Source organism: Neoarius graeffei, chromosome 8, assembly GCF_027579695.1.
Source record: "Neoarius graeffei isolate fNeoGra1 chromosome 8, fNeoGra1.pri, whole genome shotgun sequence".
NCBI lineage: Eukaryota > Metazoa > Chordata > Actinopteri > Siluriformes > Ariidae > Neoarius > Neoarius graeffei.
In genome coordinates this window covers 76,860,964-76,886,842 of record NC_083576.1, presented here as the reverse complement: position 1 = coordinate 76,886,842, position 25,879 = coordinate 76,860,964, and the positions used below count along the sequence as shown (strand labels likewise).

Here is a 25,879-nt window from a genome sequence, read left to right as displayed (position 1 = left end):
TGCTCCTGCTGCAGTGAGGAACTTCAATTCTTCATGTGGTAAGGAGGATGAAACACTACACTGCTTGCCCTGTCATTATAGTATTACAAAACACACAAACGCACATGGCAGTGGAGGATTTACTACAGCGCTGTATTAGTAGCGGCCCGCCACACTGCAGGTGGGCACACGGCCATGTGGGATCCATAGTAGGGCATGTCACCGAAGCTGGTATGTGGAATTAAATATCACCAGTTAACTCCTTTGAACCCTACAATAATGATATAGACCATGGATTTCATTTATCAAGCTGGATATGAACTAATTTATTCGTGAATTGTCCACAGGAGCATTTAAACCAGAAATGTTGTCCGGGAAAACCCAGTCAACTCACTCAGAACAATTTTCGGATCCTGCGAGAGCTCCTTAGGTTGTGTAAATTTAGGTATCAGGAGACTCACCCATATGTAAGATTGTAAGGCTTCAAGTCGGATAATTGGCCTGTAGGACTGCCATTTTATCCGTATATAGATTGCATGACAGTTAAATAGCTTATTTATTTCCGTTGCACAAACACATTGAATGAAAATGTTGTCAAATAAATCAAACTATGCATTCAATTAGACCAAAATAAATGGTGGCGTATAAAAAGGGAGGAGGAGTTAGTGTTGTATATGGGTCATTCTACAACCCCGATTCCAAAAAAGTTGGGACAAAGTACACATTGTAAATAAAAACGGAATGCAATGATGTGGAAGTTTCAAAATTCCATATTTTATTCAGAATAGAACATAGATGACATATCAAATGTTTAAACTGAGAAAATGTATCATTTAAAGAGAAAAATTAGGTGATTTTAAATTTCATGACAACAACACATCTCCAAAAAGTTGGGACAAGGCCATGTTTACCACTGTGAGACATCCCCTTTTCTCTTTACAACAGTCTGTAAACGTCTGGGGACTGAGGAGACAAGCTGCTCAAGTTTAGGGATAGGAATGTTAACCCATTCTTGTCTAATGTAGGATTCTAGTTGCTCAACTGTCTTAGGTCTTTTTTGTCGTATCTTCCGTTTTATGATGCGCCAAATGTTTTCTATGGGTGAAAGATCTGGACTGCAGGCTGGCCAGTTCAGTACCCGGACCCTTCTTCTACGCAGCCATGATGCTGTAATTGATGCAGTATGTGGTTTGGCATTGTCATGTTGGAAAATGCAAGGTCTTCCCTGAAAGAGACGTCGTCTGGATGGGAGCATATGTTGCTCTAGAACCTGGATATACCTTTCAGCATTGATTGTGTCTTTCCAGATGTGTAAGCTGCCCATGCCACACGCACTAATGCAACCCCATACCATCAGAGATGCAGGCTTCTGAACTGAGCGCTGATAACAACTCGGGTCGTCCTTCTCCTCTTTAGTCCGAATGACACGGCGTCCCTGATTTCCATAAAGAACTTCAAATTTTGATTCGTCTGACCACAGAACAGTTTTCCACTTTGCCACAATCCATTTAAAAATGAGCCTTGGCCCAGAGAAGACGTCTGCGCTTCTGGATCGTGTTTAGATACGACTGCTTCTTTGAACTATAGAGTTTTAGCTGGCAACGGCAGATGTCACGGTGAATTGTGCTCACAGATAATGTTCTCTGGAAATATTCCTGAGCCCATTTTGTGATTTCCAATACAGAAGCATGCCTGTATGTGATGCAGTGCCGTCTAAGGGCCCGAAGATCACGGGCACCCAGTATGGTTTTCCGGCCTTGACCCTTACGCACAGAGATTCTTCCAGATTCTCTGAATCTTTTGATGATATTCTGCACTGTAGATGATGATATGTTCAAACTCTTTGCAATTTTACACTGTCGAACTCCTTTCTGATATTGCTCCACTATTTGTCGGCGCAGAATTAGGGGGATTGGTGATCCTCTTCCCATCTTTACTTCTGACAGCCGCTGCCACTCCAAGATGCTCTTTTTATACCCAGTCATGTTAATGACCTATTGCCAATTGACCTAATGAGTTGCAATCTGGTCCTCCAGCTGTTCCTTTTTTGTACCTTTAACTTTTCCAGCCTCTTATTGCCCCTGTCCCAACTTTTTTGAGTTGTGTTGCTGTCATGAAATTTCAAATGAGCCAATAATTGGCATGAAATTTCAAAATGTCTCACTTTCGACATTTGATATGTTGTCTATGTTCTATTGTGAATACAATATCAGTTTTTGAGATTTGTAAATTATTGCATTCCGTTTTTATTTACAATTTGTACTTTGTCCCAACTTTTTTGGAATCGGGGTTGTAGAATTCGGGGTACCTTTCGCATCTCCGAGATAAACCTTTTGTTATTTTCCACAAAAGGAATCTTTATAATGCAAATTATTGCAAACTTCCACCAATAGCAATGCTTGATGTACATTTTAGACCCAATTTATCCATAAAACATTACTTACATGACTCCCACCCCTCCCCCCACGTTATTAGCCGTATTTGACTCCTGATTCATCCATTCAACTCGAATAAACATGAAGTGATTCAATCTAACAATCTGGGTTTTTTTTTTTTTGGCTTATTCTATTAACTGTTTATGAAATCAATGCATATAAAATCAATTGCATTCTATTAACTGTTTATAAACTCAACTGTTTTTGCAAAACCGAATTCTAGAATGACCCGTATACAACACTAACTCCGCCTCCTTTTTATACGCTGCCGTTTATTTATTTATTTATTTATTTATTTATTATTAGACTTTTTATTTTTTTCACGGTGCGGTTTCCATCAAATCCTGCACTCTGATTGGCTGGCGAGCGGGTGCACACAAAAATACAAGTATACCAGGCCTGTGTACTCAGTGTCTTACTGTATGGAAGTGAGACATGGAGCACATATGTACGACAAGAACGTCGACTGAACACCTTCCATATGCGATGTCTTCGGCTCATCTTAGGAATTAGTTGGAGGGATAAAGTACCCAACAGTGACATCCTGGAACGAGCAAAAGTGCAGAGCATCTACGCCATCCTTAGCCAACGCCGCCTTCGCTGGCTAGGCCATGTCAGACGTATGGAGGACAGAAGGATACCTTAGGGATATGCTGTATGGTCAAGTAACCTCTGGCTCTAGACAAGTTGGTCGTCCAGCTTTACGCTTCAAGGACACTTGTAAGAGAGACTTGAAAGCATGCAACATCTCTACAGACACCTGTGAAGCGCAGGCTGAGGACAGAGCTGCCTGGCGCCGAGTTGTGCATAACTGTATCATGGAAGCAGACAAGAGAAGGGGAGAACTTGCAGCGGAGAAACGGAGACAACGGAAGATTGTAGCACCAAACGCACCCTCAACTGCACAACACGTGCACTGTGTGCAATAGGGCGTGCAGATCCAGGAGTGGACTCTTAAGCCACATTAGAAGCCACAACAGAAGTCACACCTCCAGAGATGGTCTCCTGAGACTGGACTGCCAAAGAGATTGGCTGGCGAGTGGGTCCGTATCCTACGGTACGGACCCCAGTTACGGACCCCGGTTACGGACCTCTGGCGATTCGCTTGTTCACAACAACAACAAACATAGTAGCATTTTTTTGTCAACATTTATCTTTTTTTTTATAAGATTTATTTATAAGATTATCAAAAATCTTATACATTTTTGCCAGCATTTCTCAGGAGAATAGCATTAATTTTACAGCATGGATAGCGATAACAACAGTGTTCACAGCGAAAGCGAGTTTTACTACCCTGAGGAAGAAGAAATAAAAGAAAACATTTCAGGAGAAAGATAAAAACCTGTAACTGTTGCTAATGCCGAGCAAAAACATGGCTGAATCCTGAATGACTCCTATTTGTATAAATAGGGGACTACATAGGCGGCAAAATGTAGTTTTTCCTGCCATGGAAGTGCACTTGTATACCGAGGAGGAAGCAATTTGCATTACAGCTGTGAATGAGGATTCAAAATGGCGGCTCGCCTCACCTCGGCTTGGTTTTCCCTTTCGGGCGCTCTCGTTTTCTGTTAGAATTTGGTAAAGAAAAAAATAAATATATTATTTACCAGCTTAAGGTCGGTCCGTATGGTGAAATACCGTAACCTCGGCCTTAAATACTGACCTCGGCCCAGAGGGCCTCGCTCAGTACTTTCAAGACCTCGGTCATGGTATTTCACGATACGGACCTCCCAGCTGCTAAATAACATATATGTATTTCACATAATCCAGTCTATTTTCTGTATGATGTGAAATTTCAGTAATGTATTGTGGCAGCGGGGGCGTGGCCAAGCGCCGGTCTGTGACAGGAGGGCGGAGTCAGGGAAGGTAAATGGCAGAATCACTACACCTGTTGTCAATTAACCTGTGTTTGTGTCTTCCCAGTGACTGCGGTTCCCGCTGGCAAGCGTGCGATGAATTGCTCCAGCACCACCTGGTCGATGATCCCCTCGGCATCGCGGTTGTCGGCCCTCAACCACCGCCAGCAGGCGTCCCGGAGTTGCTGGCCGAACGCGAACGGCCGGCCGACTTCCTCCAAGCGCAAAGCGCGGAAGCGCTGCCGCTGCTGTTCTGGGTTGCGCCCCACGCGCTGGAGGATGGCGAAGGTCCGCGTAGGGCGGTCGGCGGGGAGCTGTAGCGCGGCCAGCTGTGCCTTTCCCATTAGCAGGGGGAGGAGGCGCGCCGCGCGCTGCTCCATCGGCCACCCCGAGGTTTCCGCGACTTGCTCGAAGAGCGTGATGAATGCCTCGGGGTCGTCCTGCAGGCCCATCTTTGTTAGGGTGAGGGGGGACGGGCCCGCGGTGGGAGCGTTGGTGGACCTCGCCGACGCGAGGAGGTGCCGGAACGCCTGTCGATCTTCTTGTTGGGCCAACACCAGGGCCTCAAACCACTGTTCTTGCTCCTTTCGGAGGGTGAGTAGCGCCTGGTGCTGGCTTTGCTGGGCCGTGGCGAGGGCGTGGACCAGTTCGGCGAACGGGGAGGACTCCATGGGGCTGTTAGGCTGCTGTGCTCCAGGTCCCGGGTTTCAGCACCACTGTGGCAGTTCGTAGGAGGGGGAGGAGCACAGAAAGACGGCAGGCCAGAATACAGTTCAAGCACTGTTTATTTTTGCTCTTTTCAGATGCAAACGACACTCTCTCAGCCATGCATGCGCACACACACACACACAAGTCATCTGGCTGGGGAGAGAGAGAGCTCCCTTCCTCTGCTCTCTCTCTCTCTCTCTCTTTATAGGGCGCGGTCACTGGGAAGACACAAACACAGGTTAATTGACAACAGGTGTAGTGATTCTGCCATTTACCTTCCCTGACTCCGCCCTCCTGTCACAGACCGGCGCTTGGCCACGTCCCCGCTGCCACATGTATAAATAAATATATATTTTTATCCGTCCCAATGTTCTTGTCAACTCTGTTAACTCTGTTAAAACCGTATAAGATCTACAAAGAGTTTTAATAATACGCATGACACTTGCACCGAGTGATGTCACTTCGTCTGGCGGGAAACTTCAGAAAGGCAGTGAAGTACGGGTATGTTATGTTTCTTCTCGCATTAATTTGAGCAAAATGTTGAGGATTTTACACCAACAGTAGATTAATTATTCGTCGAATCTGTTATTGTGATATCGGAGTGACTTTTTTTTTTTTTTAAATAATACGATTAAAATCCATAAAATTCTGTTTTTATACATGCCGTGTGGTAGCTAGTTTGAGGTTAGTGTGTGGGGTTAAGACACAAAATGGTGGGAAATGTCAACTCTGTTAACGGCGTGCCCAGTTTAACTATAACAGAGTTGACGATGACTAACAGTCAACACTTGGGCCATATGCTTGTTAGCCGAAGCACTGTATTGGCTGAGCTACATTACTAGAAGGTTTAACGTATTCCATGTTCAGGATTATAGTTTTTTATGAGCAGTGCGAAACCAAACGTCTATAAAAATACAGTATACATATCACATTGTCCAAAATCGTGGGAATTTTATCATATAAAATCAATTCTGGTTGTATCACTACACTGCCAATCTCCAGTGGAAACCTGACCTATGTTCTCACATGGCCTTTTATTTTCCAGCATAAACTCCATTTGCTCTCATCTACTGTATATATATACTCCAACACAAACCCGTACACTATATATAGCTCGGAGTTTTGCACTTCTGTCCCCTTTTATGCTGGCACAAGTAGCTGGAAAACTTGAGGCTGTAAAAAAGTGGTGTAGAGTTTGTTTTGGTGGGAGACGGCTTTTAAGTTCAGAGCTGCATTTTTTTTTTTAAGAGCCGGCTGCTTTCCCTGTAGATAAAAGTCAATAATTTGTTAAATGTCATAGCCTCCATTTTTATTGGAATAAAATAAATGGGGTGCTTCTTTGGACTTTAGTGACAATACCGAAAACAAAAGCCTGCTGATACAGATGTGTGGCCACCATTTCTTTTGTGAAGGTGTTAAACATGAGCTTAGTACATTGTCAGAGCTTAAGTTTACAGGTTTGAATCTGTGTGTTCACTGGTTTCTGTCCATATAAACCACACACACACACACACACATGCACAGAGCCACAACCTACCACAGGCCTGAGGCATGGATCTGGAGATTATTAGAAGCACCGCAGGGGAGAGTCGATGCCAGGCCGCGGGTTTTTCTTTCAGAGGATGGGTGGAACCGTCCAGAGCCTCAGAGCTCAGAAATAAACAGTTTCCTCCAAGAGAGACTGACTGTATATACACTCACCATGCACTTTATTAGGAACACCTGTACACCTGATTATTTATGCAGCTATCCACTCATGCAGATCCAGGTCAAGAGCTTCAGTTAATGTTCACATCAAACATCAGAATGCAGAAAAATGTGATCTTTAACCATGGTATGGGTGGTGGGGCCAGATGGGCTGGTTTGAGTATTTCACACACGCCTGATCTCCTGGGATTTTGACACTAAACAGTCTCTAGAGTTTACAAAGAATGGTACGAAAAACAAAAAGCATCCCGTGTGCAGAGGGTTGAAACAACTGCAGGCTGAAACACATTGTTGATGAGGGAGATTAGAGAGGAGTGATTAGACTGGTCTGAGCTGACAGGACGTCTATAGTAACTCAAATAAGCACTCTTTACAACCATGGTGAGCAGAAAAGCATATCGGAAGGAACATCACATCAAGCCTTGAAGTGGATGACCTACAACAGCAGAAGACCACATCAGGGTCCACTCTTGTCAGCCATGAACAGGAATCTGAGGCTATCATGGGCACAGACTCACCCAGCTGGACAGTTGAAGACTGGAAAAAAAAAAAAACCAGGTGATTTTTTTCTAATCTTTAACTCTATAGTGTGGGTGAGTCTGTGCCCATGATAGCTTCAGATTCTTGTTATAAAAATAAGTTTCTTACAAGAGTACAAATGTTGTCAATTTGAACCTGGCTTTCATTTCAAGGATCTTAGTATGCTGACCTTTGGGCTTGTTTTCCACATTCAGATTTTTCCACATGCCCATGTTGTTACTCTATACCTCCTTGCCGGGAGAAAATGTGTGCTGGGCCAACACCTTAGGATTACTAATACAAGCACATATTAGTCAGGCGCTGAGCATTCAGCCAACGCAGAAACAGCGTGTGCTATTGAGTTTCAATTCCCAACCAGACTCAGAAAGTCTGTATGTAGACAATGTGTGGTCGTAATTTCACAACTACATCCATAGTTCAGACAACTCTGTCTTCCCTCACTTGAGCTTGCATGTCATGACATCTCATGTCATTGAACAGTATGCAGTGGAGTCAAGTAATTCTTTTCCTGATGTCCTGATTTCACACATGAAAGCTTGAGGACTCTTGTTTGATGATCACTTGTTGGAAGTGTCCAGCCAGCAGACAGTTTTCCTGATAAAGGAGTACACACAGACCCTGATGTTGCCAGAGCTCTGAGGCAACTCATACATACTTTGTGAATATTCTGGATGATTAAGCTCACCAAAAGAGAAGGCTTTTGTGAGTGATTTAAAGGGAGAGAAATTGGCTGGATTTGGTTCCATGATCACCACCAAAAACACATTTTTGATCAGAGAGATCAGAGAGGAGTGACTAGACTGGTCTGAGGTTTGTTCATTGCCCACACACGTTTAGGCTACTTTGATCCAGAATGGAGTGAATTCCATCTACTTGTGTTTGTTGGTGGTTGACAATGGATTGAAATTTTAGATATGCCGAGATGCCTCGGTACTGAATCATGTTCTGGAGGCAAGGTCACACGCAAATAGAATGAGTCATTTACTAAATGGATGGATTCAGTTAACACATCACTGAATAGACTTCAGCATTTCAACTTGAGTGATGGCAGGCCATTCCATCCAGAGTTCCATCCACGCTTTGTGCCAAGCGTTCATGGGATAGGCTCCAGAGTCAGTGCGGACCTTACTAGGATAAAGTATGAACTGAAAATGAATAAATATACTCGTACAGCATAAGTGAATAATAGATTATCTCCATCTCCATCCTCCAGCTTTGTCCAGCTGTCCATCCATGTGTCTGATCGAGTAGCGTTGTCGTCAAGACCACCTAAACTGAGACCAAGTCATGACCAAGACCAAAGTGTATCGAGACCAAGACAAGACCAAGAACTTTGAGGCGTTGAGATCAAGGCAAGACCAAAACCAAGGCAGGGCAAGACCAGGACCAGTGTGTGTGAAGGGGTGGGGGAGGGATGACGGCTGTTAACAGGAAGAAAATGTTCAAATTAGCAATGAGTCACATTATTGGTCACATTTGAAGCAGGAAATTTTACATCCAATCACAGTAATGACGTTAACAAATAAATCAGGCAATGCACAGGCAATTTAGTGAAATCCCCACAGTTGTGGTCATGACCGGTCATGAAATAAAATCCAGAGTCCTCTACGTCTGAGAACGGGATGAGTAAAAATGTGGTCAATTCCGAGACGAGACCGAGACTTTCAAAAAGTGGTCTCGAGACCGGTCTCAAGTACCACAACGCTACGACTGAGACCTTTGTTAATGTGATATCTCAGGAACAAGTGGTTGAATGTTGACAGATTTATTTGGAAGTATCACAGTAACCAGCAAATAAACTGACTGAATTTTGGAATTGATCCAGGGTCACAGCAAGGGCAAATATCGGGCAATAATTCTTCAATAGTTTCCTTCCTGTTTGTTATACAGAGATATTATTGACACATTTGTGCTCAGGAACTCAAGGCCCATTTTTTGCCTATTTTTGCTAGCGGTTGGATCGGTCTGTTTGTCCGTCTGTCCGTGCATCTGAGATTTTCATTAGTGTGATATCTCAAGAAAGAGTTTGTTAATATTTTGTAGGATTTAAATGGACTTACTTATCACTAGCCAGGGTTCCATTGAATCCCAGAATAGAAGTGATATTTTCCAAAATTTGACAAAACACAATTGTGGTTGGTCTGTTTTTCCATTAAGTAATGTTATGCTATGATTTAAAACTGTGTTTTATAGCTCTTATAGAGCGGTCTTTTTCAAACAAGTAGTGTTTCCATTTACTCTTCATATCATGCATGTGACTTAAATACAAAAAAATGTGTTTCCATTTCAATTTTGCAAAATATTGCTTTATCGAACTGTCTGACAAACCACCTCATATGAGCATTAACCCTTTGATGCAAAACATGGGTCAAAAGTGACCCGGCTGAGTTTTTATCTTCTATATCTTTGCAATAAATTAATTCCATCATTCAGTATTCAAGGTATTCCTCAATTAACTTGTTTTTGATCATCATACATCCTTATTTTATTTTTTCCTTTCTTACTTTTTGAATAAAAACCCTTTTTGTATCACTACCCTTCGAATGCACAACATGGGTCAAAAACGACCTGCATTCATTTTCCAGGTTATTTCATGTATGGCTGAGTGTTTCTATGATATACTTTTGAAATGCATTCATTTTGTCATTTACGTTTCCAAATATGCAGTAAATATCTTGTTTTTGTTTAGCACAAATCATCTTTTTTATTTTTCCTTTCTTAAGTTATGAACAAGCACAGCTTTTGTAATTCTACATCAAGTTTACACACATGGGTCAGAACCGACCCGCATGCATTTACTCCAGCGTTTGGTGGGAACTGTGAATTGTGCTTGTGTCAGACATTTCACAGCTCAGCACAGCGCCCTTTGCCCATCTAATACATGCAAGTCATGTTTTTCAATTGTTCGAACATTACCTTAGAAAAAAATGGATGATGTTTAGGTTACCTTGAGAGTGAGTAGATTACTTGTCAGAAAGTTACAAGTAATTACTATTAGCTACCGAGCTGTTGACATATTCTACTTTAGTTAGCTAATTTTATTGTAGTTGGCTTAGCTAACGACATAGTTAATAAATAAATAACTGGCCCCATTCACTGCTAAAGTAATTACTTGAAACAAATTATTATTATAGTATTAAGACATTTAATTTTAAATCGCACTTGGATGACCCATGTGTAGTAATATAAAAAGTATTTTTGTTCATAAAGTAGGAAAGAAAAAATTTAATTAATGATTTGTGGTAATTAGAAACAAGATATTTAAAGAATACTTGGAATATTCAATCATAAAATAAATTGATTTCAAAAGATAGAGCAAAGAAAAACTCAGTCAGCATGAAATAACCTGGAAAATGAATGCAGGTCATTTTTGACCCATGTTGTGCATTAGAAGGGGTGTGCATATGTTTTGCATCAAAGGGTTAAAACTTTATTTCATTCTTTATTTCAAATCAAGCATGAAGCAGGATAATGGAAACATGGCTAGTGTAACCAGGTCATGAACTGATTCTGTTCTGGAATTGATCCAAACAGGGTCAAGGTCAAATGTCAGAAATGTTTTTTCTTCAATAGCCTTCCTACCTGTTTGAAGTGTATTTTAAAGGAACAGTTCACCGTATTTCCATAATGAAATATGCTCTTATCTGAATTGAGACGAGCTGCTCCGTACCTATCCGAGCTTTGCGCGACCTCCCAGTCAGTCAGATGCAGTCAGACGCGCTGTCACTCCTGTTAGCAATGTAGCTAGGCTCAGTATGGCCAATGGTATTTTTTGGGGCTGTAGTTAGATGCGACCAAACTCTTCCGCGTTTTTCCTGTTTACATAGGTTTATATGACCAGTGACATGAAACAAGTTCAGTTACACAAATTGAAACGTAGCGATTTTCTATGCTATGGAAAGTCCGCACTATAATGACAGGCGTACTAACACCTTCTGCGCGCTTCGGCAGCGCATTGATACGGAGCTCAGATATCAGTGCGCTGCCGAAGCACGCAGAAGGTGTTAGTACGCCTGTCATTATAGTGCGGACTTTCCATAGCATAGAAAATCGCTACGTTTCAATTTGTGTAACTGAACTTGTTTCATGTCACTGGTCATATAAACCTATGTAAACAGGAAAAACGCGGAAGAGTTTGGTCGCATCTAACTACAGCCCCAAAAAATACCATTGGCCATACTGAGCCTAGCTACATTGCTAACAGGAGTGACAGCGCGTCTGACTGCGTCTGACTGACTGGGAGGTCGCGCAAAGCTCGGATAGGTACGGAGCAGCTCGTCTCAATTCAGGTAAGAGCATATTTCATTATGGAAATACGGTGGACTGTTCCTTTAAGGGTATTTGAGTCATACAAATTAATAACAGAAAGGAGGAGGCTTGTTGGCGCCACTGGCATCAAGTTCGACTTGCTTTCCTTATAGCATGAAATGGTGTTATATTATCACATGATAGAATATTTAAATAATGTTGGCTGGCGTTGAGTGGTCTATCAGATATATTCCATTCAGCAAGCATGATATTGAACAAGTCGAAGACGAGAAGCCGAATGGAATATATCTGATATACCACGAAAAGAGCCAGCTAATATTCTCATCTCATCTCATTATCTGTAGCCGCTTTATCCTGTTCTACAGGGTCGCAGGCAAGCTGGAGCCTATCCCAGCTGACTACGGGCGAAAGGCGGGGTACACCCTGGACAAGTCGCCAGATCATCACAGGGCTGACACATAGACACAGACAACCATTCACATTCACACCTACGGTCAATTTAGAGTCACCAGTTAACCTAACCTGCATGTCTTTGGACTGTGGGGGAAACCGGAGCACCCGGAGGAAACCCACGCGGACACGGGGAGAACATGCAAACTCCGCACAGAAAGGCCCTCGCCGGCCACGGGCTCGAACCTGGACCTTCTTGCTGTGAGGCGACAGCACTAACCACTACACCACCGTACCGCCCCCAGCTAATATTATTAATATTATTGTACATGCACATGCCTTTCAAGTGTACAACACTTCTTTTTCTTTCAAAATTCTCTCAAACTCTTCCATATTTAACGAAGCAAACCTGGCGGCCGTGTTTGTTTACAAATTGTCACAGTCGCTCGCTGGCGCGGCAGTTTTACGTCTCCGACGTGTGGCGTCATGTTGTCTTGACAACCATGCAATATCGTAAACCATATTCAACGCTCATTCTGCATTGGGTAGAGTGATGTACCGTAATACACGTAGGATAAGCGATATGCTAAGAATATTGCATGCTATCAAACTAAATTAATGAAACTTGCTAGAAGGGAATAGAATACGTGTTTTTTATTTCATCAAAAAAAGTGTCCTGTATGTACAGTATAATAATCTAGGATGATGTATCTTAACATCACATCTAGCCAGTTTGTTTCTAAAAGAGTACGTCTTAATGTTATTTGGACAGTGTAATGAAACGGCTTAGCCTCTGAAAAACGTGCGTGTGTGATGTCATGCACTTTGAGAAATGAATCCTTTTATTGACTGACTCCACAGGAAGGTTAATAATAATGCCAGTCTTTGGAGTAGGGACTGTGGGTTGCATTTTCTTATCCTTTCATCTCGGGTGCTTGCGATTCTCTTGAAATAGCCTCATATCTGGCTGACGTTCTCTTTTTCTTGATTGGACAGATTTACACAGACTGGGCAAACCACTACCTGGCAAAGTCGGGTCATAAGCGTTTGATCAGAGATCTTCAGCAGGACGTCGCGGACGGAGTACTTCTGGCTGAAATCATCCAGGTTGTAGGTAAAGAAATGGTCTGAATTTGATTGATTATTGTTGTTGAACTACCCAATTCAAGAATACGTATCCAAATGTATCCCAACGTATCCTTGAGTCACACACACTACTGTTCAAAAGTTTGGGGTCACTTTGAAATGTCCTTATTTTTGAAAGAAAAACACTGTTCTTTTCAATGAAGATCACTTTAAACCAGGGCTTTGAACCAGAATTTTTTTCCTATTGGTTCGTTCCGAACAGAAACGGAATTTTAACGTTTCCGGTTTTGGGTTCCACCATTAAATAGACGTTCCCGAACCGGTTAGAGCAAAAAAATTTCGTTCCCGGAATGGTTAATTACGTTCCCTGTCAGCTGTTTAACAAATGGCTATAAAATTGTGTCTCTGTCTCATCCAGCTTAAGCCAAATGTAGGCTAATTCTATTACAACCTTCATTAAATAAGACAAGAAATAATTCAAAAGAATTATTATTTCAAATGTTGGTGATTTGGATTCTCAGTATGTCTTCCCATCTACACAAACAGAAAAAGTGCCAAAAATGAAAGATAATTCGTTTAGTGTGTTACCAAAGGCTAGTCAGGCCCTATAGAGGGCTACCGCATGACGTCACCGTGCCGCGAGATTTTGTTAGGCGCCATATTGGAAGACCAAGTACACATCTATGCAAGTACATACATACATAAAACAAACTACACCTGAAATGTAGCCAGGACCGGTTCTGCCCTAATCTGGACCCGGGTGCAACATCGTGCAACCCCCCCCCCCCCCCCCCCCCCCCCCCAAAAAAAAAACCCCAAAAAAACGCCAGTCTAAATCAGGACAACCATCACATAACTATAACTATAAACATTTTATATCAACTATTTTAACTAAATGGGCTATAATAAATCAGCCTGCAGGCAGCCACGGTGGGCTGCCTCAGAAAAGTAACCATTCAATGACACAACTTAAAGCCTGCAGCCACGGTGGGCTGCCTTAAAAAGTAACCATTTGTCCTACCTTAAAACTCGTTTTGCATTTTCTGCCTCCTTTTTTGTATTTTCAACCCTCCGTTTATTTTCTTTCCTTTTCTGAAAACCCGATTTGTGTCCAGACATTTTGTTCTGCTACCAACGAACTAACTCGTCAGGTCTCGTCTCTCGAGTCCGCGATGATTCCCGTGGAAACGGCAACAACTGATACATTTTTACAAACAGCCAATAGGGAGGTTGCAACATTCAGGCTCTTCTTTGCTCAGACACTCAGTAATGCACTTACTCACTTATTATCACGTGGAGACGTGATAGTAGTCCACCTTCCGCTCTCTCCATTCAGTCAGCAACCGTCACACAGGAAGTGAACCCCAGCGGGTCATAGAAACTTGCGCAGGAGAAGAATGACTTTTTTATTTGTAGGCTACGGAAACTTTGAGGAACGAAATAAAAACCGGTATTAACCGGTTACCATTATTTTTAATAAGCGTTTCTGTTCCGGAACATAAAAAATAATAAAGTTTCTGGTTTCGTTTCTGTTCCATGTGAAACAGAAAAAGTTCCCGGTTTTCGTTTTCGTTCCATGAACCGGTTCAAAGCCCTGTTTTAAACTAATCAGAAATCCACTCTATACATTGCTAATGTGGTAAATGACTATTCTAGCTGCAAATGTGTGGTTTTTGGTGCAATATCTCCATAGGTGTATAGAGGCCCATTTCCAGCAACTCTCACTCCAGTGTTCTAATGGTACAATGTGTTTGCTCATTGCCTCAGAAGGCTAATGGATGATTAGAAAACCCTTGTACAATCATGTTAGCACAGCTGAAAACAGTTTAGCTCTTTAGAGAAGCTATAGAACTGACCTTCCTTTGAGCAGATTAAGGCCCTGTCCACACGGCAACGGATTCAGGTGAATCTGATAAAATTGTTTATCGTTTCAGCCTGGCGTCCACACGGCACCGGCGTTTTGGGTGCCCCAAAACGATATTTTTTGAGAACGGTTTCCAGAGTGGAAAAATCTGGCAACGGCGCCGTTGCGAAGTCGTCTGGATGAGTAGAACGGATTTGTTTACGATGACGTCACAACCACATGACTAGAACAAGCAGCACTCACTCATTCACGCCGGGTAGAAGAAGGGGTTTATGAGCATGCGTCCTACTTCTTCTTCTATTGTTCTGGTGTCTCCGATGGGACCGTCTTACAGCACACGTAGAGGTGTGGCATGTGTATTGCATCGTTTTCAGCAAGCGTTGCGTTGCCATATGTACCTGATATTTTACTGATCCGTTGCCCATGTGTAGCCTGAGTTTCTGGAGCATCACGTTTGTGGGGTCGAGTAAATGCTCAAAACGGCCAGAAAAATGTCTTGACTATATTTTTCTATTCATTTTACAACTTATGGTGGTAAATAAAAGTGTGACTTTTCATGGAAAACACAAAGGCTACGTTCACACTGCAGGCTGAAGTGACTCAAATCCGATCTTTTCGCCCATATGTGACCTGTATCCGATCTTTTATTGACAATATGAACGACACAGATCCAATTTTTTCAAATCCGACCCAGGCCGTTTGGATATGTGGTCCTAATTCCGATTCCTATCCGCTCTTTTCATATGCGACTTCAGTCTGAACCGCCAGGTCGCATTCATCCGACTTACACGTCATCAACAAGCCACAAACGTCACTATTCTGCGCTGAAGTAGGCGGCGGGTCTCTCAAAAAAGTTACAACAACATGGCGCATAACCACGCCATGAGGTTAAGCTGATAGAGGGGGGGACTCGTCCCACCCAGATTTAAATTCACCTCGTTCGGTCCCCCCCCACTTATAGGGAGGAAAAAACGTCTATGCTGTCTTTCTTTGCATAAGGCAAACCTCACGGAAAAATCAGAAGACTAATTACCATTCGGTTTATTGAGGTGCACAGCAGTGTATACATAGTTGCAACAACTCACATAAAACAAAGACTGATATTCGGTTGGTTGAGCTGCGCAGACTGCACAGGTTGCGAGCTCGAGCTTGGTTGCTATGGTTACTAACAACAAGTTTGACAGGCATATCGGGGTTGGGGTTGGTTTGCTGGCAGCTTTGTCCCCCCCAGTTTTTTGTCCCCCCCAGTTCAAAAAACGTATCTGCGCCCCTGCGCATGACATCAATGCGAGGGACGCTTCGGGCTGTGAAGGTTCTGAATCTTCTCAATGGAAGGACGCAGAGGTTAGGGAGCTGATTTCCATTTGGGGGGATGCAGCTATTCAAGCTAGATTGGATGGGTCATACCGCAACCGGGCGGTTTTACTTCCGTAAACACTGGCCATGCTCACTGCGTGTGACGTCGTCGTATCCTGCAATGCGCATGCGGAACACTTTTAGGTCGCTTTTCGTTCGTACTGAGGATCACATACAAGTCGCATATATTTGTTAATGTGAACGACGTCACAAAAAAATCGGATTTCACAAAAAAATCGGAATTGAGCATTAAGCCTTGCAGTGTGAACGTAGCGTTAATTGTCTGGGTGACCCCAAACTTTTGAACGGTAGTGTATTTACCCCTCTCGGTGTTGAGTTCATTTGCTTGCTCTGAGGAAGTTGTGATACCACAGACACACTCGTCCTGTGTATTATTTTATTTTATGCAACTTACGGAGAACAGCTTCATTTAGGTGACAACTGTGCTGCTTTGGTTTATTTCGGAACAATTTGGGTTCGGTTTATTTTTGAGCGCTTAAAAGGAGAGTGTGGTTTGGAAGCACTACAGTCACCATGTTCAGCCTTTTATGACAGTTTGACATGTTTGGTCTGATTTATAGAGCACCTTTTTACATTTAAAATGTGCCTCAAAGAGTTTTATACTTCTTTGATGGTCCAGATTTTGCAATAGCAAAATTAGCAAGAAACAAAGGATGAATGTGTTAAGCTTCTTTAATTCTTTATTTACAGCAACTTTTACGTGTTTATAATGTGGCTCAGGGTTGCAAATATTCAGGCCAAACAGGAAGAATAATTAAAATAAAGAACACATAAAATAAATAGAATCTCAACAATGGTGCATTTAGTCTGAAGGAGAATACACAATACAGTAACCATAGTGGCACCAGAATAACAGTGGGACGACATTTTAAAATATTTTTTTAATTCGATCTTAAGCATAAAAACCAAACATTTTTGCAGTACCACTTTTGGGAAGTATTTAACCTTTTGGGATGTTCAGTTAGGCAAAACTTGATCTTAATGCTCAATTTGGAGCACAAAGTTCAGAGATCTTATCTCATCTCATCATCTCTAGCCGCTTTATCCTGTTCTACAGGGTCGCAGGCAAGCTGGAGCCTATCCCAGCTGACTACGGGCGACAGGCGGGGTACACCCTGGACAAGTCGCCAGGTCATCACAGGGCTGACACATAGACACAGACAACCATTCACACTCACATTCACACCTACGGTCAATTTAGAGTCACCAGTTAACCTAACCTGCATGTCTTTGGACTGTGGGGGAAACCGGAGCACCCGGAGGAAACCCACGCGGACACGGGGAGAACATGCAAACTCCGCACAGAAAGGCCCTCGCCGGCCACGGGGCTTGAACCCAGGACCTTCTTCCGTGAGGCAACAGCGCTAACCACTACACCACCGTGCCGGTCCAGGCAGTTGATTATTCTATTAAGACACAAGTCTACGGTAGCTACCCACCAGTCCTCTCATCTATCATCTTACCATTTATCCATCAATCCTTCCATTTTTCAATCCCTTTCCAATCCACCCATTTTTCTAACTACACATTAATCTGTTAATTTATATACACTAGTCCGTCCATCTATACATAAATATATATCCCACAGTCCTTTAGGGCAGCATGGTGGTGTAGTGGTTAGCGCTGTCGCCTCATAGCAAGAAGGTCCGGGTTCGAGCCCCGTGGCCGGCGAGGGCCTTTCTGTGTGGAGTTTGCATGTTCTCCCTGTGTCCGCGTGGGTTTCCTCTGGGTGCTCCGGTTTCCCCCACAGTCCAAAGACATGCAGGTTAGGTTAACTGGTGACTCTAAATTGACCGTAGGTGTGAATGTGAGTGTGAATGGTTGTCTGTGTCTATGTGTCAGCCCTGTGATGACCTGGCGACTTGTCCAGGGTGTACCCCGCCTTTCGCCCGTAGTCAGCTGGGATAGGCTCCAGCTTGTCTGCGACCCTGTAGAACAGGATAAAGCGGCTAGAGATAATGAGATGAGATGAGACAATCCTTTAATCCAGTATTTGATTTACTACTGCATCCACTCATCCATCTTCCATTCATTGATCCATCTTATTATTCATTCAGTAATCTAGAATAGAATGCCTTTATTGTCACTGCACAAATGTACAACAAAATTGAGTTCATCATAGAAGAGCAAAGCCACTGCGTATGTGCACGGCGCCACCCTTGGGCACTTCAGCCCAAGGCCGTCCCATGTTAGCCTAACCTAACCTGCATGTCTTTGGACTGTGAGGGAAACCGGAGCACCCAGAGGAAATCCACACGGACACGGGGAGAACATGCAAACTCCACATAGAAAGGCCCCATCAGCCGCTTGGGCTCGAACCCAGAACCTTCTTGCTATAAGGCTACAGTGCTTACCACTACACCATTGTGCCACCATTGCTGCCCATCCAACAATCAGTTGATCTATCTCTGCATCCATATTCATTGGTCCATATTTTGTTATTTCAGATTTGATATAATGATATTATTGATGCAATCACCTGTCCATCAATCCATCCATCCATTTTCTAGCTATTCGTCCTTCTATTTACCCACCAATCCTTTCAGTCATTATCCATGTTGTAATATAGTTATCTGTCCATCAGTCCACCAACTTGTCCGTCCATCCATCTACCCACCCACCTATTAAGTTTTTCCATCCATCCATCCATCCATCCATCCATCCATTTATCTACCAATTAATTTGTACATCCATCTGTCCATTATCTATCTATTCCTCCTTCTATTTACCCTCCAGTGATTTCATTCATTTTCCATGGTGTAATATAGTTCTGTCCATCAGTCTACCAAGTTGTCCATCCATCCATCCATCCATCCATCCATCCATCCATCCATCCATCCATCCATCCATCCTTTATTCATCATCCATGTTGTGATTCATTAATCTGTCCATTAGTCTGCTAATCCATCCATCATCCATCTACCCACCTGTTAAGTTTTTCCACCTGTCCACCCTTTATCCATCCATCCATCCATCCATCCATCCATCCATCCATCCATCCATCCATCCATCCATCCATCCATCAATTTATCTACCAATTAATTTGTACACCCATCCATCATCTATCTGTTCCTCCTTCTATTTACCCTCCAGTCTTTTCATTTATTATCCATTGTGACATATAGTCATCTGCCCATCAGTCCACCAGCTTGTCCATCCATCCATCCATCCATCCATCCATCCATCCATCCATCCATCCATCCATCCATCCTTTATTCATCATCCATGTTTTGATCCATTAATCTGTCCATTAGTTTGCTCATCCATCCAGCCATATACCCACCTATTAAGTTTTTCCATCTGTGCGTCCATTTATCTACCAAATAATTTGTAGAAATGTAACTTATCAAGCCATCCGTTCATTATTCATGTTGTGATGTAGTCATCTGTCCATCAGTCCACCAGCCTGTCCATCCATCCATCCATCCTTTATTCATCATCCATGTTGTGATCCATTAATTTGTCCATTAGTCTGCTAATCATCCATCCATCTACCCATCTATTAAGTTTTTCCATCCATCCATCCATCCATCCATCCATCCATCCATCCATCCATCCATCCATCCATCCATCCATCCATCCATCCATCCATCCATCCATCCATCCATCTATCTATCCACTCATATCCACATACTTTATTTATTTCATGAAAATCTTTATTTAAAAAAAAATCTAATGTAAATCTGCAGTGTAGACACTTCTACAAATTTTAAGCAAGTTTGTCTGGTCACACTAATTCACCCTGCCTGTGTCTCTTTCAAGCTAACGAGAAGATTGCGGATATAAACGACTACCCTGAAAGCCACTCTCAGATGGTAAGCATTGATTTTAAGCTGTGTGTTTAACCCTAAAGAGGGGAATAAAACTATCAATATAAATATCCCCAGATTCTCCCTATATTCTGTGATTAGATAGCAAACACCCTACCAGCCACAGAGCTCCCTGTAAAGAGGGGGCAACTTTTAAAGTGAACTTAAAGTCCTTGGTGTGAAGGACCACACAGGCACCTGTATTCCTGGGGGAAAGAGGGATTTATGTCATACTGTCACACAAACACACACTCACTCGCAGTAGGAGAGGGCTAAGAAAGAGTCATTAAAGCAGAGCCGACCCATTGAGGTCCATCTGCCCTTGACTTCAGACTGGCAGTTACGGAGTGTTATATTTTAACACACGTGGCTCTATTGGTGGATGAAGCTTTCTGAGGTTTTTCTGTTCCATGACTGCAGTTTCATAGTGCTTGTTTAATGGTGTGTGTGTTGCAGATTGAGAACATAGATGCCTGTCTTGGCTTTTTGGCAGCTAAAGGAGTGAATATAAAGGGACTCTGTGCTGAAGGTAAGTGGATGTGTGAGAGGAAAAAGTCCAAAAGCTTGAAGTTGTGTAAACAAATGCTTATTTCTCTTTTACAAGCTTACAGGCAAGATGTGCAGTAACATTATTGCCTCGTTATGCAAATGCTCGAAAATTAACATTAGGTATATTTTAATGCCTCGGTCACAACCGGCCGTACGTGCTCCTATGGCCGGTCTACGTGCAAAAAACGCAAAGAAACGCACGGAGGGCGCGCGTGTGACGTGCTGATTTTCGAGCCGTAGGCTGGCCGCAGACCGGCCGCAGAGGTTCTTTGTCATGTCAAACAAACTCTACGGGCGCTTACGTTTTTTTCAGGTTGCAAGACAAACTTACGGCCTCGTGTCTTCCGTACGGCCGACGTGCGTCTTTCGTACGATTTGCTGGTGTCAGGTTTGGGCAAAATGTCAATTTTTTTCATACGTCGCACTTGCGGACTCAGTATGTGTGTCGTGCGCCCCACATACGTAATTAGTGCGGCCAACGCGCGTTCAGATATTTCGTACGTCATCCATGCGTGTCAAGTAAGTCGGCCGTGCATTGGCCGTACGGCGAGAGGGCGTCAATCGCACGAAAACTTGGGTATATAAAGCTGCAGGGGTGCCTACGGCCATTTGTACACGTAGGCTTTGATTTGAGAGAAAACCCAATTTCATTTAATTTCATTTCATTGCATTGCATCGCTTCAATTCAATATGCCGAAGGCAAAAGGGAAGAGGAGGATAGAAAAGGTGTCGGAGACAGAGGAGAGAGAGACGGCAGCAGAGAGGGAGGAGAGAGAGAGGACAAGGAACAGTGAGGAGGAGGATGAAGACCACGACAGTGGCCAGCAGGCCAGGAGTTTGAGACGAAGTCTTTGCGGAGGGATTGCCATTTTCACAGTGAGAAACCAAAGTATGCCGAAATATATATACCCCTCTCCAATCGCCGCAGTGCGACAAACGAACGCCGTTGGTACGCACAACGTACAGATCGTGCGCAGTTCTTGCAACCTTCATACGAAGCCTGCATGGAACGCACGGTCAGTACGATTAGTGCACGTTTGAAGGTGCGTTGGCTGTACGAATGAAGCAACAGCCGTACGTCCGAGCAGCCTCAGATTTCGTGCATGGTACGCACGTTCGACTTCCGGGTTGTACGTTGGGTGCGCGGTGATCTTACTCCTTCATGGTCACCACAACTACGTTCTCCACGAACAAAAAAAAAAAAAACGCAGCGATTTGGTAAACGCCAAAAATCGCACGGCCAAAAAATCGTACGTCCGGTTGTGACCGAGGCTTAAGATGAAAAACTGACAATTGACCCTCGTTCCATACAACGTGTATTCCTGTGTTTACAGAATAGGCTCAGGATTCACCACCAAGGTAAATGAATTAACGTAGCTGCCATACTGCTTCTTTATCATGTTTTATTTCCTCCTAGAGATCCGCAGTGGCAATCTGAAAGCCATCCTGGGCCTGTTTTTCAGCTTATCACACTACAAACAACAGCTGCAACATGCATCACTGAAGCAGGCCAACGAAGATACCCACATCCTCCAGACTGCCCGTGTCCAGAGTGCCAGTCCTGCCCAGGCACACTCCCCATGGTGTACTCCTAATGCAGCCCCCTGCCAGGTCCACATCCATGAGCACGAGCAGCACAGCACCAGTGTATCTGTGCTCAAGACTCAAGAGGACATGCACTCCAGGTATTTACGGATTAAACACACTACAAAGGAACACACACACACACACACACACACACACACACACACACTACATTTCTAATTCATCATTTTAGCTCAAGGATATTGCACTTCTACAGTAAAGTATTAGCAACTATAGTGAAGCTGTAAAAAGTATGTTTTTACACAAGTGGGTCCTTGGACATGTACTGAGACTTTAAAGACGTAAAATACTCAGAAAGCATATTTTAAATAATTGTAATTACAATGCGTTTCCAAAAAATGTAGGAGTGTGATGGTTTGCAAATCACGCAAAGCCTATATTTCATTGAAAATAGTACAAAGACAACATACCAGATGTTGAAACTGAATAAATTTATTGTTTTGTGAAAGACATATGCTCATTTTGAATTTGATGTCAGCAACACATTTCAGAAAAGTGGGGACAGAAGCAAGAAAAAACTGACAAAGTTGTGTAATGCTAAAAAAACAAAACTAATTTGGTTAATTGGCAACAGGTCAGTAAGATAATTAGGTATAAAAAGAGCAGCCCAGAGAGGCGGAGTCTCTCAGAAGTAAAGATGGGGAGGGGTTCACCGCTCTGTTACCCCTTTTCCACCAAATCAGTTCCAGGGCTGGTTCGGGGCCAGTGCTGGTGCTGGTTCACAACTCGTTCAACTTGCGAGCCAGCTGAGAACCAGTTTGCTTTTCCATAGCTCGCGGTGCTAAGGGGAGCCACGTCATTACGTCGCTGTATACGTCAGTTACGTCACTGTATACGTCAGTTATGTCGCTGCGTTTGCATAAACCTTGGCGCGAACATCAAAGCAACAACAACACGGAGAAGAAGAAGCAGCAACAACAACAATGGATGACTTCGCGTTTGTACAGCTGCTGCTTCTCGTTGCTTAAAAATGGTGACCTTTCGGAGTCTTGCTATTGTTGTCGGTCTTAACAACTCCACTCCCCCCGCTGACGTAAGCGGTTCTTTCCTCTGGCCCAGCAAAGAGTTGGTGCTAGCCTGGAACCGGTTTTTCTGGCCCCAGAGCCAGTTCTTTGTCAGTGGAAACAGAAAATCCGGTTCCAAACTAAGCACTGGCCCCGAACCAGCCCTGGTGGAAAAGGGGCATGTGAAAGACTGCGTGGGCAAACAGTGCAACAATTTAAGAATAACATTCCTCAATGTAAAATTACAAAGAATTTGTGGATCACATCATCTATGGTCCATAATATCATTAAAAGATTCAGAGAATCTGGAGAAATCTCTGTATGCAAGAGACAAGGCTGAAAACTGATACTGGATGCCTGTGATCTTCAGGCCCTCAGGCGACACTGCATTAAAAGCAGACAGGTGTCTGTAGTGGAAATCACTGTATGGGCTCAGGAACACTTCAGAAAACCATCGACTATGAAAACAGTTCATTACTGCATCCACAAATGCAAGTTAAAACCAGATATAAACAATATCCAGAAACACCGCCCCCTTCTCTGGGCCCGAGCTCTTTTATGATGGACTGAGGCGAAGTGGAAAATTGTCCTGAGGTCTGACGAACCAAAAGTAGAAATTCTTTTTAGAAATCATGGACACTACATCCTCCAGGCTAAAGAGGAGAGGGACCATCCGGCTTGTTATCAGTGCACAGTTCAAAAGCCGGCATCTGTGATGGTATGAGGGGGCATTAGTGCACATGACATGGGTAGCTTGTACATCTGGGAAGGCATCATTAATGCTGAATGATATATACACATTTCAGAGCAATATGCTGCCATCCAGACAAAATCTTTTTCAGGGAAGGCCTTCCTTCTTTCAGCAAGACAACGCCAAACCGCTTTCTGCACATATTAAAACTGCATTGAAGTAACAGCTCACATACAGGCAGTATCTTGTGCTTTCGGGAGATTCTGGCAGCGTGTCTCTGACAACATCAACAAAAATTAAAGTTTATAACCAGTGCCTCATGCTGCTACTTATGTACGGTAGTGAAACATGGACTCTCTATCAACATCAAGTTCGTAAATTAAGAATAGTGCAACAACGGCATTTGAGGATTATCTTGAAGATCAAGTAGGATCATTTTGTTAGTAATGAAGAAGTCCTAACAAGAGCTGGAGTAAAAGATATAGAACTCCTGCTGGTTGCCAGTCTCCTTCATTGGCTTGGACATGTAACAAGAATGGATAACGACAAGCCTACAAAAGCTCTTTTGTATGGTGAGCTAGCAAAAGGTACCCATAAAATTGGAAGGCCAAAACTACGATACAAATACACTTGTAAAAATGCCCTTAAATGTGGAGGTGTCATCAATGAGTGGAAAAAAAAAGGCTGCCATCAGGACTGAGTGGAGAAAATTGGTGCGTAACACCTGCACTAAAGTAGATAAGAAAAGGAAGAAGGAGTATGAAAGGAGAAGGGGGAAAAAGAAGACGTGATCAGTCAAAAGTGGACGATTTGTAAATATGCCTGTCGAACTGTTCTTCCTGTGTGTTATACTCGTGTAATGGCATATGGGGGGAAAACTGCATGGCTCTGTAGTAAAAGAGTTAAGGTGCTAAACTGGCCCGCCTGCAGTCCAGACCTGTCACACATGAAAACATTTGGTGCATTATGAAGTGCAAAATATTGCTGTGTTCACACTTGTATCAGTACGAAAGTGGTATAACTGTATCGATACAAAGTATACCGGTACAGTTTAGTGCATCTGTCCACACTAGCGAGAAATGTTTGCGGTTTTCTTTCACGGTAGTTGAAATGCGCGTGCGCGAAATGTTTCCGTGGTTACCGAGTAACTTCCTTCCGAGAATATATGGCATCCGTTATTTCGAGATCTCGAGAAAACAAAACAATTATTCCGTGATCTCGAGAAAACAAAACAATTATTTCATGATCTCAGCTGGATCACTGTATCTCCGTTGGTAGAGACGAAGCCGGGCCAGTCTTCTGCGGAGGTGCCGCGGACTAATTTTGAAATTATCCCTTATTAAAAGACTTAATGCAATCTCTCCCTGTGTCAACCCCTGATCAAAATATTGCCTTATTAGGTGATCGATTATTCCAGACATTCTAATGACCAAAGTTGCGTCTATACAGAATGAGAAATAGCCCCAAAGTCAGCATATCACAAGTCTCTTGGCGCACCTGAATGAACCATTTCTCAGCTGTTTACTCGAGATCATGAAATAATTGTTTTGTTTTCTCGAGATCTCGAATTAGTTGTGTTGTTTTCTCGAGATCCTGAATTAATTATGTCGTTATCTCGGGATAACAAGGTGAATTTAAAAAAAAGGATTATATGAAGGGCCTCTCTCGGCTTCCGTACGGATGAAACAACGTGTGTGCGCTTTTTGTTGTCAGTGTACAGTCTGTATTTCTGGTGGTCATTTATTCAGTCGAATCGTATAAAACGTGTGAGGCAGTTGAGAAAGAAACAAATGAATCTCCGTTCTTCACTATTTTATTCAGCGAAGACATCGATTGAGGTGTGTGACTTTGCGCATACGCATTATATTTGTATCGATACAGAGCCGCTTCATCTGTCCACACTACAGCGAAGCGCTACAGTACCGATACTGTACCGGTACGAAACCCATACATTTGTGGGTTTTGTACCGATACAGTTATACCGCTACAGTACCGGTATAGTTGCTAGTG

The 25,879-nt window shown here is 43.1% G+C and overlaps 1 protein-coding gene across 1 annotated transcript in view; it reads left to right on the top strand.

Annotated features, from left to right (window-relative positions):
* nav2b (neuron navigator 2b) overlaps positions 1 to 25,879 on the top strand; it is a 342,800-nt gene that overhangs the window by 13,159 nt on the left and 303,762 nt on the right. The window contains 4 exon segments of the mRNA XM_060926744.1: positions 12,881 to 12,998; positions 19,974 to 20,026; positions 20,477 to 20,549; positions 21,987 to 22,254. Coding sequence (XP_060782727.1) covers positions 12,881 to 12,998; positions 19,974 to 20,026; positions 20,477 to 20,549; positions 21,987 to 22,254 — 512 coding nt within the window.